General features: G+C 41.7%; 1 protein-coding gene across 4 annotated transcripts in view; it reads right to left on the bottom strand.

The window, feature by feature from the left end:
- LOC133872861 (kinesin-like protein KIN-7O) overlaps positions 1 to 7,813 on the bottom strand; it is a 61,933-nt gene extending 54,120 nt beyond the window's left edge. For all 4 annotated transcript variants that reach the window (XM_062310489.1, XM_062310486.1, XM_062310487.1 and 1 more), the window contains exons 1-13: positions 7,671 to 7,813; positions 7,489 to 7,578; positions 7,264 to 7,382; positions 6,662 to 6,775; positions 6,497 to 6,578; positions 6,023 to 6,090; positions 5,871 to 5,945; positions 5,527 to 5,672; positions 5,352 to 5,454; positions 3,731 to 3,811; positions 3,471 to 3,539; positions 3,309 to 3,368; positions 3,047 to 3,208 (exon numbers count right to left, since the gene is read on the bottom strand). In XM_062310489.1, the coding sequence (XP_062166473.1) occupies positions 3,047 to 3,208; positions 3,309 to 3,368; positions 3,471 to 3,539; positions 3,731 to 3,811; positions 5,352 to 5,454; positions 5,527 to 5,672; positions 5,871 to 5,945; positions 6,023 to 6,090; positions 6,497 to 6,578; positions 6,662 to 6,775; positions 7,264 to 7,382; positions 7,489 to 7,578; positions 7,671 to 7,794 (1,293 nt within the window). In that variant the 5' untranslated portion in view covers positions 7,795 to 7,813. The remainder of the gene's footprint in view (positions 1 to 3,046; positions 3,209 to 3,308; positions 3,369 to 3,470; positions 3,540 to 3,730; positions 3,812 to 5,351; positions 5,455 to 5,526; positions 5,673 to 5,870; positions 5,946 to 6,022; positions 6,091 to 6,496; positions 6,579 to 6,661; positions 6,776 to 7,263; positions 7,383 to 7,488; positions 7,579 to 7,670) is intronic.
- Positions 7,814 to 16,191: the final 8,378 nt, after the last annotated feature.

Here is a 16,191-nt window from a genome sequence, read left to right as displayed (position 1 = left end):
GGACTCCCACCACAAACGCACCCTATCCACAAACCCTTCAGCCTTTAGCCACATGTTCTCCAACTTGAACGGTCTGGGACCCCAATGAACACCAACACAATCAAGAAGAATAGGAAAATGATCAGAACACAGTCTTGGAAGCCCTTTCTAAAGAGAGCCTAGAAACTTGACTTCCCAATTTAGAGAAACAAGAAATCTATCAAGGCGAGACCAAGAGGGAATCTCCTTATTATTAGACCATGTAAAAGGCCCTCCTACAAGAGGAAGGTCCATGAGATCTTGCTCAAAGATAAAGTCCGAAAACTCCATCATAGCCGCATTAAGACGAACGTCTCTAGATCTTTCAGCAGGAAAGCGAGTGACATTGAAATCACCCCTGATGCACCAAGGTAGCTCCCACCAAGAAGAAAGGTCAGCCAACTCATCCCAGAGAGAACTTCTAAGAGAGTCAAAGTTAGGACCGTAGACTCCACCAAAAGCCCAAGAGAAATTATCAGCAACACTTCTGAAAGAGCAGGCAACAACGAAGTCACCCACATACACTTCAATCTTCTCTACAATCCTTCTATCCCACATAATCAAAATACCACCAGAGGCCCCGCGAGAAGCTAAATAGCACCAATCAACAAAGTGACAACCCCACAGACTTCTCACTAAACTATTAGACACAAAATCCAGTTTAGTTTCTTGCAAGCAAATAATGTCAGCCTTCCATTGCCTTAATAAATTTCTGACTTTCAACCGCTTGTCACCCTCGTTTAACCCTCTAACATTCCAAGAGAGGATTTTAGGCTTCATAAAAACCACCATAAGCCCTACCTTTGCACCTACCACGTGAGGTGCTGCCACTATGTACGTCATAATTAACAGAACAAGCTAATCTGTTTAATTCCCTCGTACCTTTGATGCTCAAGCTTGAGCTAGGACCCGCTGCCTTCTTATCATTACTGACGATGATAGCCTCGAATACAGTCGAAAGCTGATCTTCAAAGCCATCGCAAGTAATCCCCACCCAGTGGCAATACGCTAGAACCGCTTTCAAAAAACCCTCTGGAGTCTTCTTACCGGACACTCCCCTGACCTTCTCAATAAAAGACAAAGGTACAGGCTCTTCCTCTGGAATTAAAGCAAGTTCCATCCCCTTCCTAACTCCCGAACCAGAACTGAGTCAATAAAGAATCAACTGCAGAGAGACCCGCAGAAACCAAAGAGTTCGGAGAACCCGAACCATCCCACACAGTCAGCGTATCAAGAGAATCCTTAAGAGCTTTGGCATAACCAACCGGGTCTTTGGGAGAGACCTCCAGAACCGGGATGGACAAGACTGGCCCCGAGCTCAGAACCGAGGGAGAGGAGACACATACTGGTACATGGACTTCAGGGGCGAAAATAGAATCTCCGGCGACCTCTGTTAGCTTTGGAGACATACCCGACTTCTCAATCATACCCATTTCTCCCTCCGACGGTTCTCCTTCATATTCTGGCCGAGAATCCCGCTCAGGACAAGAAGAGCACCCAACACGCTGATTCCTCGGAGCATGGGTACCGGACGAAAGAAAACCCAGCCCACCGGAGTTCTTAGGAGTTGCCGGAGAGTTACCTGAGCCCACTAAGCCCTTCGCCGGCGACATACCCTCCACGGGAGACAGTACCCGATCTTTCAAGACTAAGGCATTGGGCTTCGGAACCTTCTGGATCCAACGTAGCCTCCTCTTCTTCTTGGGTTTGTTCTTCCTCTTCCGCCCATTAACCTTGGGCTTTAGGCCAGGCCCATGCTCAAGAAGCCCATCACAAACCCTGTTGTAAGTTTGGTCCACATCAGCCTTCAGCTTCTCCAGCTGGCTTTTCCAGGTCAAGAGAGAGGAAAACCAGTTCAACTCTCCTGTCAACTGATTTCCTGCGGAAGTCTCGCCATGGAAGCAACCAGTCTTGTCAGGAGCAGCAGAGACCTTCTTGGCCTTCGCAGGATCAGAACCACAACGGTAACAGTGGTCTTTACCCAACGGATTCATTTGAAAAATCCCGTTTTCTGAACCTCTCGAAATCGCAACCGGCAGCTTCTGCTTCTCCGGGCGATCACCCTTGTCCTCAGCCAAAGGAATCGCTGGTTGGTACAGCGTCCTCTCCACCTCCAAGCGGCCGGGTCCTGAACGCAGAACTGCTGCAAAGGAAGGCGCACCATCTTTGCTGAGAGCTCTAGAAGGATCACCAGGATCATACCCTCCAATGGCGCCGTCACCTTTCCTCCTTGTCTTCTCTAGAACTGTAGCATGACGGCCCACTCCAAACCTAAGCGGGACTTTTAGGAATGCACTGATTTTATCCAATTCAAGGACAAAACTCCTCCAACCCCTCCCATCACGACCTTCTGGAATGAAGATAATACCTCTCCGACCACCCACACCACATACTGCCACTTCAAGAAACCTTCCAGCTGCATTGCCACCTCGTCTGACTATGAGTACCTTAGACCCCTCCCTGAAAGACCTGATAAAGTCCTTCTCTTCCGAGCACCACTGCAAGTTCTCCATTGTCAACGCCAACCACTCTATGCTTTGAGCACTAAGAAGAACCAGCCCGGAGAAAGACTTCCTCCTTTCCTCCAATCTCACCACCGAAGCTCCTTCTACCACCATGAACACGAAAGTCTTGGCCTCCACGCAACACCACCGCTCCTTTCTTTAGATTCTGCCTCTCATTCAATATATGAAAAACCTATCCAATAACTGCTCCTTCCGGTTCCTCAGTTTATGGAATAATATCACTCAAACCTTCCAATTGAAAAGGGAAATACATAACAGATAAATAATCAATCTAAAATTCATCCTAATAGACATCAGAAAGTAAAAACATATCACCAGTTCATAGTGGCCAGTTTCGAAAGATAAAAAAGAATAAGAGAAAAAGAAGTTAAACATAAGTTTATAAGCAAAACAAAATGACTTGTAAGATATATAACAAAGCAAAATGACTTCTAATACCAGTAATTTATTTATATTTCTATAGTACACATGTAACAATGCATAAAATTTATCATGGTAAAAACCTTTTTATTACGGTCACGATTCTCATCCCTTGTTGAATGCAAAACCATTGAGCTTAAGTTTTCAATTTTCTTGGCTTGCTCTTGCACCCTCTTCTCCCATTCAGCTTGCGCTTTCTTTTCCTCCACCAATTCCAAAGCTATGCGCTCCCTCTCCAATTCAGTCTGCCAGGCCAGCACCACATCTTTTAGAAGAGACACAGATTCTAATGATACATATATATATATATAATAAAATAAAATCATAAAATGGACATTGTCAAACCTGTAAAAGTGTGTTCCGCAGATTGAGGATCTCCTCTCCTAAATGCTCTGAATGAGAACCCTAAAAACACAGAAGCAAAAAAAAAAAAAAAAAAAAAAAAAACAGGCCAACATTTCATAACTCCATTCAAATAAGTAAATCTATTATAACAATTAGACAAACCTGCAGTTTGGCTCGAAGCTCCTCAATTTCTTTCCTTTGACGCTTTAGCAAAGCAGCATCTGTTAAAATCTGGCATGAAACAAAGAAGTAAGTTCAAATAAAAGCAAAGAAAAAGCAACATATAACATGCAAAGAACCAGCCAAAAGCCCAAAGTAAGTCAGTATTATAAAATATCTTTTAAGGGAAGTTGAAGTTGACTGCAAGAAAGAATGCAAATGAAAGAGATCATGGCAGTATGCAAGCAAAATTAGCGCAAAACCTCATTCACACGAGCACAGTTTGTAACACGTAAAGCTCTGCTTGCAAACTGGAGACTGCTTTTAGTCTCATCTGCATGAACCTGCCACCAAACAAAAGGTACTAAACAATCAAGATAGGGAGTACATCTCAAAACAATAGCACAATGCAGAAGACACAAATACCCAAGCAAAGAATACATCACAAAAGAAAGTAATTTTTCTGTGCCCTGGTGCCGAAGTAGTCTCAATATCCCATGGTTGATAGTTGTAAAATCTAACTTTTGGCATTTAATGAAATTCCTTCTTGGAGAACTTTGAAAAAAAAAATTGACATGTACATAACATAGTTCAAATAAGTGGATACATTTTCAAGAAAGACTTGGGAAGTCCGTAGAGCAAGTGGATGAGCATTCCATAAAAGTACTACTTGAATCTGAAACAATATAATCCACTGCAGCACATTACATTCATGGTGGATCCCAAAGTTGTCACTTCCCCAAGTACATGTCTGACTTTCGCCAAACAAAAAAATATACAACAGAAACAAATTGGTGCAAACAGATAGTGACCAGAATACCAGTGAAGTCCCTTAAATTTTGAAAAAATCCTTTAAATTTTCTGTTTTCTTAAAGAGATGGACCCTCAAAATTAATTGTTTACCCCCCTCCAAAAAATTTATATTTTAATTTTGCCTCCCCTCTCCTAAAATTCTAGTTCCGTCCCTGTACATAGGTGTGTTTGCTAAATGGTCTCACCCACAGCATCAACTCAGGCTTACATCAAGTCTCATCAGTACACCGAATTTTCCATTTCATATTAACCTGGCCATCTGAACCCAACCAGGTTGTATAGAAGTATGAGCTTAAAATTCTATCATGTAGATCAAAGGGAACAGAAAATAACATAAACTATCAGTATTTTCTAGAAAAACAATTTTCAATTTTTAATGTAAATACATATGAGAAAATGCCCCTCAACAGCAAAGGCTAGACTAGAAAAGACACAGCACTGGCTACTGGTTTCGACTGTCTGTCAAAATTTCGATTTATCAAGATATATAGGAGTAACAACAGATATTTCAAATATCATTTGTTCTAGCAACAAATCAAGAACCTTGCCTATATCTCAGTCACATTCTCCACTATAGCCATAGTAACTATAGTTTGATCATATTTATCATTTCTACACTCAATGGCTTTTATCAAGAATATAGAGGTATCTATCCACATACCAGAATCATTAGGTTGAAAGTGGTTTTGATTTTTCATCAACAATGCCACCAGGCATTTTTAAATAAATGAAACCCCAGCATTCAGGATATATGAAGATTTGACCAGGTTTTATAGCAATACTAAAGAATTAAAATGACAAATGCTTTGGTAGCTTCAAGAGAATCCAAACAAAAATTAATAAAAACAACAAACACAACATCATCATCAGCATTTATCAAATCCATGACCGGTGCATGATAAAATTCTTTGAAAAGTCAAGTCTTGTTGGAATCCTAAAAGCAATGTTCTACACTTCACGTTTATAAAAATGAAAGACTTCTAGTAAATGATTCATATAGGGAGTTGCAAAGCTTAATAAAATTTACACAACGATCTCAATGAAGCATGAAATGACTCTATGAATATCAACCTGTGCAAGCGTGATATTGCATATTATAGCTGTATTAGAATTTCCACCCAAGGCAGGTTGCAAAATGCGTGTAAGTTTGCTATCTCGATATGGAACATGACCCCTGAAACAAATATTGAATAAATTCAATTACATATGGAAAGAGATAACATTCTTAAGCAATCAAATAACCTACCCTTGACTCTCAGCACCTTCGCTCAGTTTTTTAATCACAGTTCCCAGTGTCATCAGGCTTTTATTAATGTGGGAACCCTCTTTAAGCCGAACACCTTCTGCTCCAGTTTTTGCAGCACGTTCTGAACCAGCAAGGTCCACTAAATTCTGGAGGAAAGAATAAGCAATTAGGAAGAGTATGAATAACATAACAAAAGCCTCCATCATGCCAAGTGCAATCAAAACAAACCATCAACACAAATACAAATAAAATAAAATAAAAAGAAGGGACAAAATAAGAAAATTTAAATTAAAAAACAAAAAAAAAAAAAAGGAAGACAAATGATAGTTTCAGTAATCACCTACCAAAACTGATACACGGACAGCATCACAAGAACTGCCAATATCTTCATCTTCACTTTTGTCCCGACTCTCTATTATCTATTCAAATAAATGATAAGGAAGATGAACATATTTAACCATACAACTGGTACGGAGGGAAGGATGAATAACTATACCATGCGAAAGATAGTGTGTGACCGACTACTGTAAAGATTCATATTTGTCTCTCCAATATGCCGATGAGCTGAAATTAAAGGCAAAAAACATAAAATAAGCAACCCTTGGCCAGTATATTTAACAGCAAGGGACATCGATATAAGTGGTGACCAAAAGTGCCCCTCATAAGGGTGAGTATGAGGGGATTTGAAACAGGGAGAGAAAGATTATACATATTTGACGATTGAGTTAATCAATGTTCAAATAGGTGAAGATATAAAAAAGGAAAAAGCTCAGAAATGGGGAGCCTTTAAAAGACGAGTATTGAACTTAAGCACCCATATTATTTTAAGCTTGGTAACATGGTACTCAAAAAGTACAAGAGCAGGGATGTAAGCCACATAGGCAGCATTTACAGAAGTGAAAATGGTGCTTTTGAGCACTATTTAAATGGAGAAAAAAAGATGTAAGATAATATACAAGTAAAAAATTACATTCTCCAAACTCCATGAAATCAAGGACTTGCTCGGGAGATGCAACAATTTCTTCTCGTAAACCAGCAACGTGTATCCCCCGCTACAAACATGAGGGGAACAGAATAAACAGTAAGTTAGTAACAGCAAGTTACTATAAATTTATTACAGTAAAAAGCACAGTACCTCAAGACTTTCATGAATCTGCAGTTTTCGGTGCTCAGGAGCCAACAAATCATTTATTTCCTCGTTGTAGATCTCCATATACGACATCCGTAAAAGAAACTCTCGATCCACATCCTAATGTACAAAAACAAATTATAACATTTACTTAGTCGCATATCCCAATGTGGTAAAACTGTTGAACAAAATTATAAATCCAAAGCGCTAGAAATCAAGATCATTAGTCACAGAAAAGTTGCCTTCAAGTCACAAACCTATAGTATAAAATGATCTAAAAATTGCATTGCTTTCCTAGAGGCAAGATCTAAAGACTCAATGAACGAAAGTTTTAAGTGGAACAGGAAGAGTTCGTTATTTGAAGCAATGCAGTAAGAACAAGCACCAGACCAATCACCTATATCAATTGTACCAATACATGAGCCCTAAGAAATTATTAAATTGAAATTTGTCACATTTGAAGTAATCGAAATTCCCAACCTCGCAAACAACCCATTTCCAAGGTGATTGTGTAGGCAAAAACGAATCTTGTCAAATACGTTTCGGAACACCTAATTGCAGTTTTTTTTTTCATTAGTATATTTCAAAATGGATCTTGCTTTAAGTACCTGTTGAATGGTTTCGAACAATTCGTGCACAGAAAGAGGAATGACTCCCGGCTCCGTGGCCGAGCCTCGCATTGTATGCGTTTTCCCACTGTTTGTTTGCCCATAAGCAAACACAGTGCCTACAACAAAACAAACATATGTCAATCATTAAGAAAATAAATAAATAATCACAGCCAACGGAGCAGAAATTGTTGTTTCAAAATAGATAGAGATTAATCGGCGTACCGTTGAAGCCGCGAACTGCTGCGGCGACGATTTCTTTGGTTTGAGCCTGATAGACCTCGATAGTCTTGCAATCTTCACCGAAAATCCGATCTACGAAACAGAAATTTGCGAAGTTTTAAACTAGAATGTTAGGTCTAAAGGGAAAAGGAAAAATTGAGAGGGAAGTAATATGTGGATTTTACCGAATTCGAACTTGAAGGAGTTGTTGGGGATAAGAATGGAGTTTCCCGAGATTCGCCAGGGGCTGGTCTTCGCCTCCTCTACTGAGAGCGGCCTCGCACGTACGGCCACGTGTATTCTCTCCATTCTCACTCACTCAAGTTTCTCTGAGTGTAGCGCAGTGTGAATGAGGGCACTTGCAGATGCCGCTTGATTTTTTGTTTTCCCGCCTCGAGGACTGAGTTTCAGTGTGGGAGTGTCAAATTACTGAAATAGCCTTGCCTTTTCGTTTGATCATTTCTCCTTTATGGCGCTGACACGTCACGCATTCAACATAAAATTGCTTTATGGAATTCTTTTTCTTTTCATTTTTTTTTTTTGAAGAAAAATTTTCATCTTTTTATAAAATAACCAAACCAGAAAAGTCGGTCCTTAGAGCATTCACATCGGATTAGCTATTTTCTCCATTTAGCTAGAATAGCTCAACTTTTGCTTAAAACTCACCTCCATCAGCTTATGTATTTACAACCTAAAATATATTTGTCTTCCATTCGTGAACAGTATAACGCCCCATCTGGTGTTACACTGTTCACAAATGGATTCGTTTTTTAATCTTTCTTTCTCTCACTCTCTCACAGTTCCTTCCCAACACGACAACTGCCATGCTCCCCCGCCTCTCTCTCTCTCTCTCTCTCTCTCTCTCAGTGAGTTCGTCTTCTCTGGCATTCTCTCTCTCAGTCGGTCTTGCTGAACCTCTCTCATTTCTCTCTCAATCAGCCTCGCCTGGTGAAGGATTTGGATCTGGGTTTTCTCTTTGGGTTGTTTCTGCAATTGGTGGGAGGATGGGTATGGGATTTGGTCAGTGAGTCACAACACACGACACCAGCTCACCGTCGTACTGCTCGGCAACATGGGTATAGGTTTTCCTTTTCATTTTCCTTTTCCTGTTGAAATTGATGGTTTTGGTGTTTGGGGTTGGGGTTTTGATTTTCTTGGCCCAGTACCGGCGAAGTGACTTGTGGCGTTGGTGGGTGCTCAAACGGGACTTTGGGAAGCATGGCGTCCTCGCTGCGAGCGTTGTAGCGTCTTCATGTGCGTGATGAACTGGCCTTGGAATACACCGCCGGGAGGGGTGATTTTCACCGATGGGTCGGCATGGACGTAGATGGTATAGAGGTGACGGTTGCCATGGAAGAATTTCTTGAGAAATGGAGCGAAAGAGAGGTCGAAGTTTGTGAGGAAGAGGAAGGCAGTCTTGGGCTTGGGATTGGTGGCAGTGCCCAAGTGGGAGTGCGTGGAGCGCGTGCACACGGAGGAAAGGTGGGTGGCTCTTCTTCCCGGACCATTGGGTGGCATCGCTTGAGGAGGCCGGTTGGGTCTCCACCATCGTTCGGCGCGCAGCTATTCCCGCTAGGGATTTGCGGATTCTTGGCAGTTGGTCCTGTCTTCAAAAATGATTATTGTAATAAAGTAAATGAAATTTTAGATAAGCCGATGGATGGGTTTCTGAAAATTGATTAGCTAAGATAGCAAAAAGAGGTTTTTGTTATCTATTTTGGCTCAAAATTCCCATAAACCGGTGTGAGTGCTCTTACAGCTCCCGAAATAGATATAGGAGAAGAGTCAACCCAAATCATATGAATCCTATTTCGAACAGCTTGTTGTGCTAACTCATGCACAACCCCATTACCCTCTCTCCCCACTTGGCTGATGGACCAGGACTGAAAAGATCTCAGCAAGCTTCTAGTATCATCCAGTAGGCAACTGATCTTGCAGAACAAACTTTCTTCACATTTCAGATCTTCCACAATCTCACGCGCATCACCATCAAGCTGGATGGAATGGTATCCAAGATACCGGCCAAAAATCGCCGCCTGTCGTGCTCCGAATGCTGCTGCAGTGATTGGCTCTGAGACATATGGAACCATCAGACACATAGATGCTTGTACAGTACCCAGATGATCCCGAGCTACAACACCGACAGCCATCAACTTGTTCCGCCGGTCAATAGCCGCATCCCAATTGAGCTTTATTCTTCCCGGAGGTGGAGCCATCCAACGAGGGTAGCTTCTGGCATTAGGCAACAAGGAAATTATACTGGGTACAGTAACCTCCCTGTAATCATTCAAATTTTCAGTGGCTACTTTAATCAAACATTGAGGAGGCAGTGGGGAACCGCCAAACACCACTTTGTTACGGCTTAACCAGATCTGATGGGCCAGCATAGATGCATTCTCCAGGTCAGCAAGGTCCATGCGTTCCACCAGGTGACTAAATAAATAGAAGAAATCAACCTCATGGCTGATGCTTTTTTGGTTCAATTTGTTGCCCAACCCCCACACAGCTTTTTCGGCATCACACCACCACAAGGCATGGCCACATGATTCTGTTTCAGCACCACATCTAGGACAGATCAGATCCTCCACAATCTTCCTTTTGAACAATTTCTCTTTTGTAGGGAGTACATCGTTGCAGGCTCGCCAAATAAACAACTGAGTTGCTCGTGGAATTCTGAGCTTCCAGATGAGCTTCCAAACCGTGAGTGAAGCCGCTTGCCTAGAGCTGCTGCCCTGGGCTCGTGCCCGCCTCTCCACCTCTAGATGATAGGCACTTCTGACAGAGAAAATACCATTCTTTGTGCCTGCCCACACTTGCTGATCCACATGCGTTTGGGGACTAATCGGCACATTGCAAATCTGCTCAGCTATCTCAGCTGGAAAAACCTGTTCGATTAGAGGTATATGCCACCAATTTAGCTCATAGTTGATGATCTCTGACACCCTGGTTTCTGAATGAAAAACCCTGATAGGAGCTTGGATTTTATGAGAATACGACCCAGGAATCCATTTATCCTTCCAGAGCCTAATCTGGGAGCCATCACCCACCTTCCACAATAACCCCTCCTTTAGGAGGTTCCTTGCCTGCCAAATACTATGCCAAGCAAAAGTGGGCCTCCTCCCTAAAAGGGAATCAAGAAAACTTCCTCCTGGGTAGTATTTCTCCCTCATTATTTTAGCAGCCAAGCTCTCAGGATTCTTGAGTAGCCGCCAACCTTGCTTGGCGAGCAAAGCAAGATTGAAACACTCCAGTTCTCTGTACCCCATCCCGCCTAAATCTTTGTTTCTGCCAAGACCTTGCCAGCCCATCCATGAAATCTTTTGGAGATTTTCCTTGAAGCCCCACCAAAACTTGCTCATCATAGTATTATCTCCCAAATTAGGTACTTTGGGAGCCTGAATACGCTCATAGTGTAGGTTGGAATAGATTGAATGACAGCCTTGATTAATATTTCTTTCCCAGCATGGGTTAGAAACTTCTCCTTCCAGCCATTTATCCGTCCCCATATATTGCCTTTGATAGCATTAAAATTAGACACCCTAGATCTTCCAATAAGGGCTGGCAGTCCTAGGTATTTCTTATACCTCTGGGTAGAGCCAAGGCCTGCTGCTTGTAGGATCTCCTGTCTAGACTCCACAGGGGTGTTTCAACTAAAAAATAAGGAGGTCTTAGCTCGGTTAAGTTGCTGACCCGAGGCCGCCTCATAGGATGATAGAAGTGTCTGGATCCGGTCTCATTCCTGCATATTAGCTCTACAAAACAAAAGACTATCATCCTTAAAAAAGATGTGGTTAATTCAGGTACCACCCCTAGTGATAGGAGTACCTGTGATGCCACCATTTTGGTCCTCTAAGTGCAACATAGAACTCAACGCTTCCGCGCATAAAATGAATAGGTATGGTGACAAAGAATCACCTTGTTGGAGTCCACAAGTCGGGTTAATATTACCATGAGGTTGCCCGTTTATGAGAATAGAGTAGGAAACTGTTCGGATGCAAGGCATCAGAAGCTGGACCCACCAATCTGTAAAACCCAATTTCTGTAAAATAGCCTCCACGAAATCCCACTCCACTTGATCATAGGTTTTGCTCATATCGAGTTTGAGAGCCATAAATCCTTATTTGCCCTTCAATCGCGTATCCATGGTGTGCAGAGTTTCGAAGGCAACCAATACATTATCCGTTATGAGTCGACCAGGTATAAAAGCACTTTGTTCCATTGATATCACTTGTGGAATGACTGTCTTTAGATGATTGGCTAAGACCTTTGCAACTAGTTTGTATAACACATTACACAAACTAATTGGTCAGTAATCACCTACCCGTGAAGGGGCTAAAACCTTCGGAATGAGGACAATGTTGGTCGAATTAATAGCCTCATCAAACCTGCCCCCATTAAGGTATCCTAGTACTGCATCACTAACCTCCTTGCCCACAATATCCCAGTACTTCTGGTAAAACACCGCAGAAAACCCATCTGGCCCGGGCGAATTATGTGCTGTTCCATGTCTTGTGTCTCTTTGCCTTTACCCCCTGAGCTTCCGGGGATATTAGCCTTTCAATCTCCTGCTTCCTCTTTCCTTCCAGAATCATAGTGGCCCCCGTTCCATGATCCCTAACCCTTCTCTTCCACTTCCGGAGAGACCCACCTACTTGCTTCATGGACAAGGTTGTTTCATGCAACTCCACTGTTTTGTGATTATGCATGTTACATGGTTCCTCATTAGCATTCCCACTGTAGTCCGGAGAAAGCCCATAAGCTTGAGCCTCTTTGGTATAGCCCTTTACGTGGGAGTCCATGGACTTTCCTAACCTACCACATTTGTCCCCATATTCCACTAGGCCCAAATTCGGTGCAAGCCCCTGGTTACGATCCATCCCACCCTTATTGGACCCCTTTTCCAACACTTTTGCCAACTCGTGGTCCACTCTTCCAATTGTCACCTCAAAGGTCCCACTAGCTTCCTTATTTCCTCATGCTGCCAAAAGATCCTGATTGAGTGGGTTAATAAATTGTGATGCGCTGACCTCCATCGGGGTGGTCCCGTGGTCCTCGCCCAACAGCCCCTCCTAGGTCTTTTCCATTTCGGCAGTAGAAAAATCTCTCCCATTAATGCACCCTGATCCGTTTTCCAAATTTTTTCCTTCCAGAATTGGACTTGTCCTGACAGGAAAAGATCCCTGAATATGCGGATCACCATTAATGTCCCCAGTGCTCCCGGCCCAAGACTGGCCTCCACCACCGTCCTCCCTGATTTTTGCCGCCGATGCCCCACCCCCATCTTTTCGAGCCTCCCAATGTCTGGACCTCCGAGTTGGACTTATATTGGTACTGGAGCGAAGATAATCAGCCCGAAGCCAAGGCCCCTAGGTCTTCATCGTAACAGTGTCATTGAGGCAGTACCCCCTTATTTCCTGACAAGCCGCCTCACCATGGTAAATTCGGCCACATATATGGCAGAATTGCAGCAGCTTCTCGTATTTGAAAGTCACCCACAATGCTTTTCCATTCAGATGAAGGGCTCTCCCTCTATCTAAAGGTTTGGTTAGGTCCAATAGCACCCGTATTCGCAGATACCTTCCTCATCCAACCTCGTCGCCCGTAACAGCCACTTCTTCCACACTCCCAATTGTAGCCCCTATCTGCAACCCAACCTCATTGTTCATACAGATGAGTGGCATGTCGTGCACCTGCATCCACATTGCCTCATGCGTGAAATCCATCTACACAGGAGGGACACATGCATCCACCTCTTTTAGAACCAGAATACTCCTATCAAACAACCAAGACCTACCTTCCATCACCCTCTTCTTATCAAATTCAGTAGAGAACACAAAGAGCCATAAATTGTCACCGAGTTATTTGAATGCGATCGTGCCAGTGGTTTTCCACAGTCTTGCCATTTAGGATCGGAATGCCTCTTTCTGGACTCGTCTGTTCGACATAATTCTACCAACCAGGCACCGCCCATTCTTCAGTCGAAGATCGGCAGTGATATCCTTCGTGATCGTTATGCCAACCTTCTCACCATCCGTTAACTTCATCGTGTCACCAAAAGATTCAAGTAGTTCTTCCATCCCAGTTCCGACAAAGGGACTAATGTTAGGGCACCAATACTCCCTGTAGGGTCCGGTACTAAAACCTCCTAGCCATCACGATCGTAGGAGACGAAAACACTCTTCTTGTTGGGGTTCCTCAGAGAGAAAACCTAGAGGGAGGGACATTAGTAACTATGAATTAATGGGGGCTTGAAAACAATTTATTTATACCGCAAGTCAGTGAAGTCACCCGCGTTCCATGAGTAATAGGGAATAAAGGAAGGATCTTGAGTTTGTTTGACAAAGACATATACAGAACAGAATAGTGGGTTATTAATTTTGAAATTAGTAAAATGTGATGATGTAATATAAAATAAAAAGAATTTGTATAGAAAAGTGAAAAAGTTTTGGATTGTAGTGGATTTTTTTTATTTGAATAGTAATAAAAAAATTATTGATGTGATATAAAAAGTGAAAAAAGTGAGAATGTTTTGATGTTAATTGGTATTAAAAAATATGAAAAAGTGAAAAAAGAAATACATAAACAGTAACCGCATTACTGTGTACCGTTCCGTCACTTGGCAAACAAGGCCCTTGTTCTAACTACCGAATTAGTTTCTGTAGTTGTGAATTTTCTTGTTGCTCTTTCTTAGCGGAAATGATTTGTGGGGGACATTTTTCCGTCCCCCAACCGGCATTTTTAATTAAAAAATTATTTTTTCATGAAAAGGGGTGGGTGGGGGACGGTTTCCCGTTTCCTGTGAATCACGTCTTCTTTCTTTAGTCTGATCCAGTGGCGGACCCAGACTTGAAATTTTGAGGGGTCAAATTGAAAACAAAAAATTTAGGAGGGGCAAACAGTGGCGGACCCAGGTAATTGACATTGGAGGGGCTGATAAAAATAATTTAAAATATAAATTGAATAATTTGTCACACAATGTGTATCACAAAAGTTCATTATAAATATGTGCCAAAATTAATATATTAGCAACAAAAACATGTTGGCATTAGTACAAAAAGACAGAAATATGAAGTATTCAAAAATCTAGTTTACGTCCTTTTAGAGAAACAAAATCATCAAGTATTGAATTTAAATTGAAGTTCTCAGCAATTTCCCTTTCAATATATACAACTAAACTATTTGCGAGAAATTCATCTTCTATTTTGTTGCGAAGTCTTGTTTTAACAATTTTCATAGCTGAAAAGGCTCGTTCAGTAGTCTCTGTAGACACTGGAAGAGTCAAAATAAGACGAATCAATCTATCAATAAGATAGTATGTCTTTGATTTTCTTGTATCTGCCAATCCTTGACATAATTCTGCAGCTGAAGACAAATTTTGCAACTTTAAATCATTATGCACATCAAGTTCAAAATACTTCAACTGGAATCCCAAATTAATTTTCTCTTGCTCAGAAAAATCAAGAGGATAATGCACCTCCGCAAGACTACATATGCCATCAATTTCAAATGATTTATAACCATCCTTTGGATCCAAAGCTGAGCTAAGTGTCAAAAGTTTGATTGCCCTTTCACCAAACCTACAATTAAGCTCTTGCAGTTGAGAGTCTATAGCATCATTGAATATGTCAAAATGATAATGATGCTCCACTGTAATGTGATTCTGTTGATTACGACATCGACCTTCAATATAACGAGCACTCAAGTCTGGGATGTCAATTTCAAATTTCTTGGAGAAAGAGAGCAATTTATCCCAATCATCATCTCTCAGCTTTTAGATAAGTTTTTTTTGCAGAAGAAATTGAATTAATAGCATTTAAAACAACATCGTTATCATGAATTAATAGCATCCAAACCTAAGAAATCACTATCATGAAGAAGATCCAAAGTACAAACAAAAAAACTTACAACCCCTTTGTAACTCTGCACAACATCAAGCTTCTCACTTACCTTCGAGCTAGCCAATATTCTTCAAATGCATGTCCTCACCGATCTTTTGGTAGGCTCTTTGGTGGACAAGGGATGTGTATGGTGTGATTTGAACAAAACAATAACAAAGCCCCAAGTGGTGAAAAGCTTCAAGATTTTAGGAATCTTAACTTGGGTTAACAATGGTGAAGGAAGCCATACATCTAGAAGGTTTCTAGGATGAAGGATCTCACTATCTTCCTCACCAAAAATCGTCCAAAGCTTGCTTGAGAGTTATGGGAATGAGATCACCCAAATGAGCCAAAGATTAGATTCTTATTGCATAAGAATTTCTCATCGCGTCATGACGCATGACTCGGGTTTCATCGATAACTCTCTGACATTTGTTAGCTTTTGCATAAATTGTGTCACAACAAGCTTTGAACGGCCTTTGCACATAACAAGACAAAGACTTCTTTGTGGCTATGCATTACGTCTCCATCAAGAAGTGCTTTGAACAAAAGCAGGCTAAGACTTCTTTGAGGCTCAATGTCACGTCTATGTTGTGACGTGCTTTGAAAGGGAGAAGGTCGATAATTTTTTGAAACTCTGTGTCACGCCTTTGTTGTGATGTCCTTTGAATGGGAGAAGGCCAAGACTTTTTTGAGACCATCTGTCACATTCCCGTCAAGACAGACTTTGAATGGAACAAAGCAGTGACCACTTAAAACCACCCAAACACTTGACATTTTTCACACCACGACCTTAGGTGAAGAAAAGTATTACATGTGAGATTTTGTA

The sequence above is a fragment of the Alnus glutinosa genome, chromosome 7, assembly GCF_958979055.1.
Source record: "Alnus glutinosa chromosome 7, dhAlnGlut1.1, whole genome shotgun sequence".
Lineage (NCBI taxonomy): Eukaryota > Viridiplantae > Streptophyta > Magnoliopsida > Fagales > Betulaceae > Alnus > Alnus glutinosa.
This window is presented reverse-complemented; position numbering and strand designations above follow the sequence as displayed.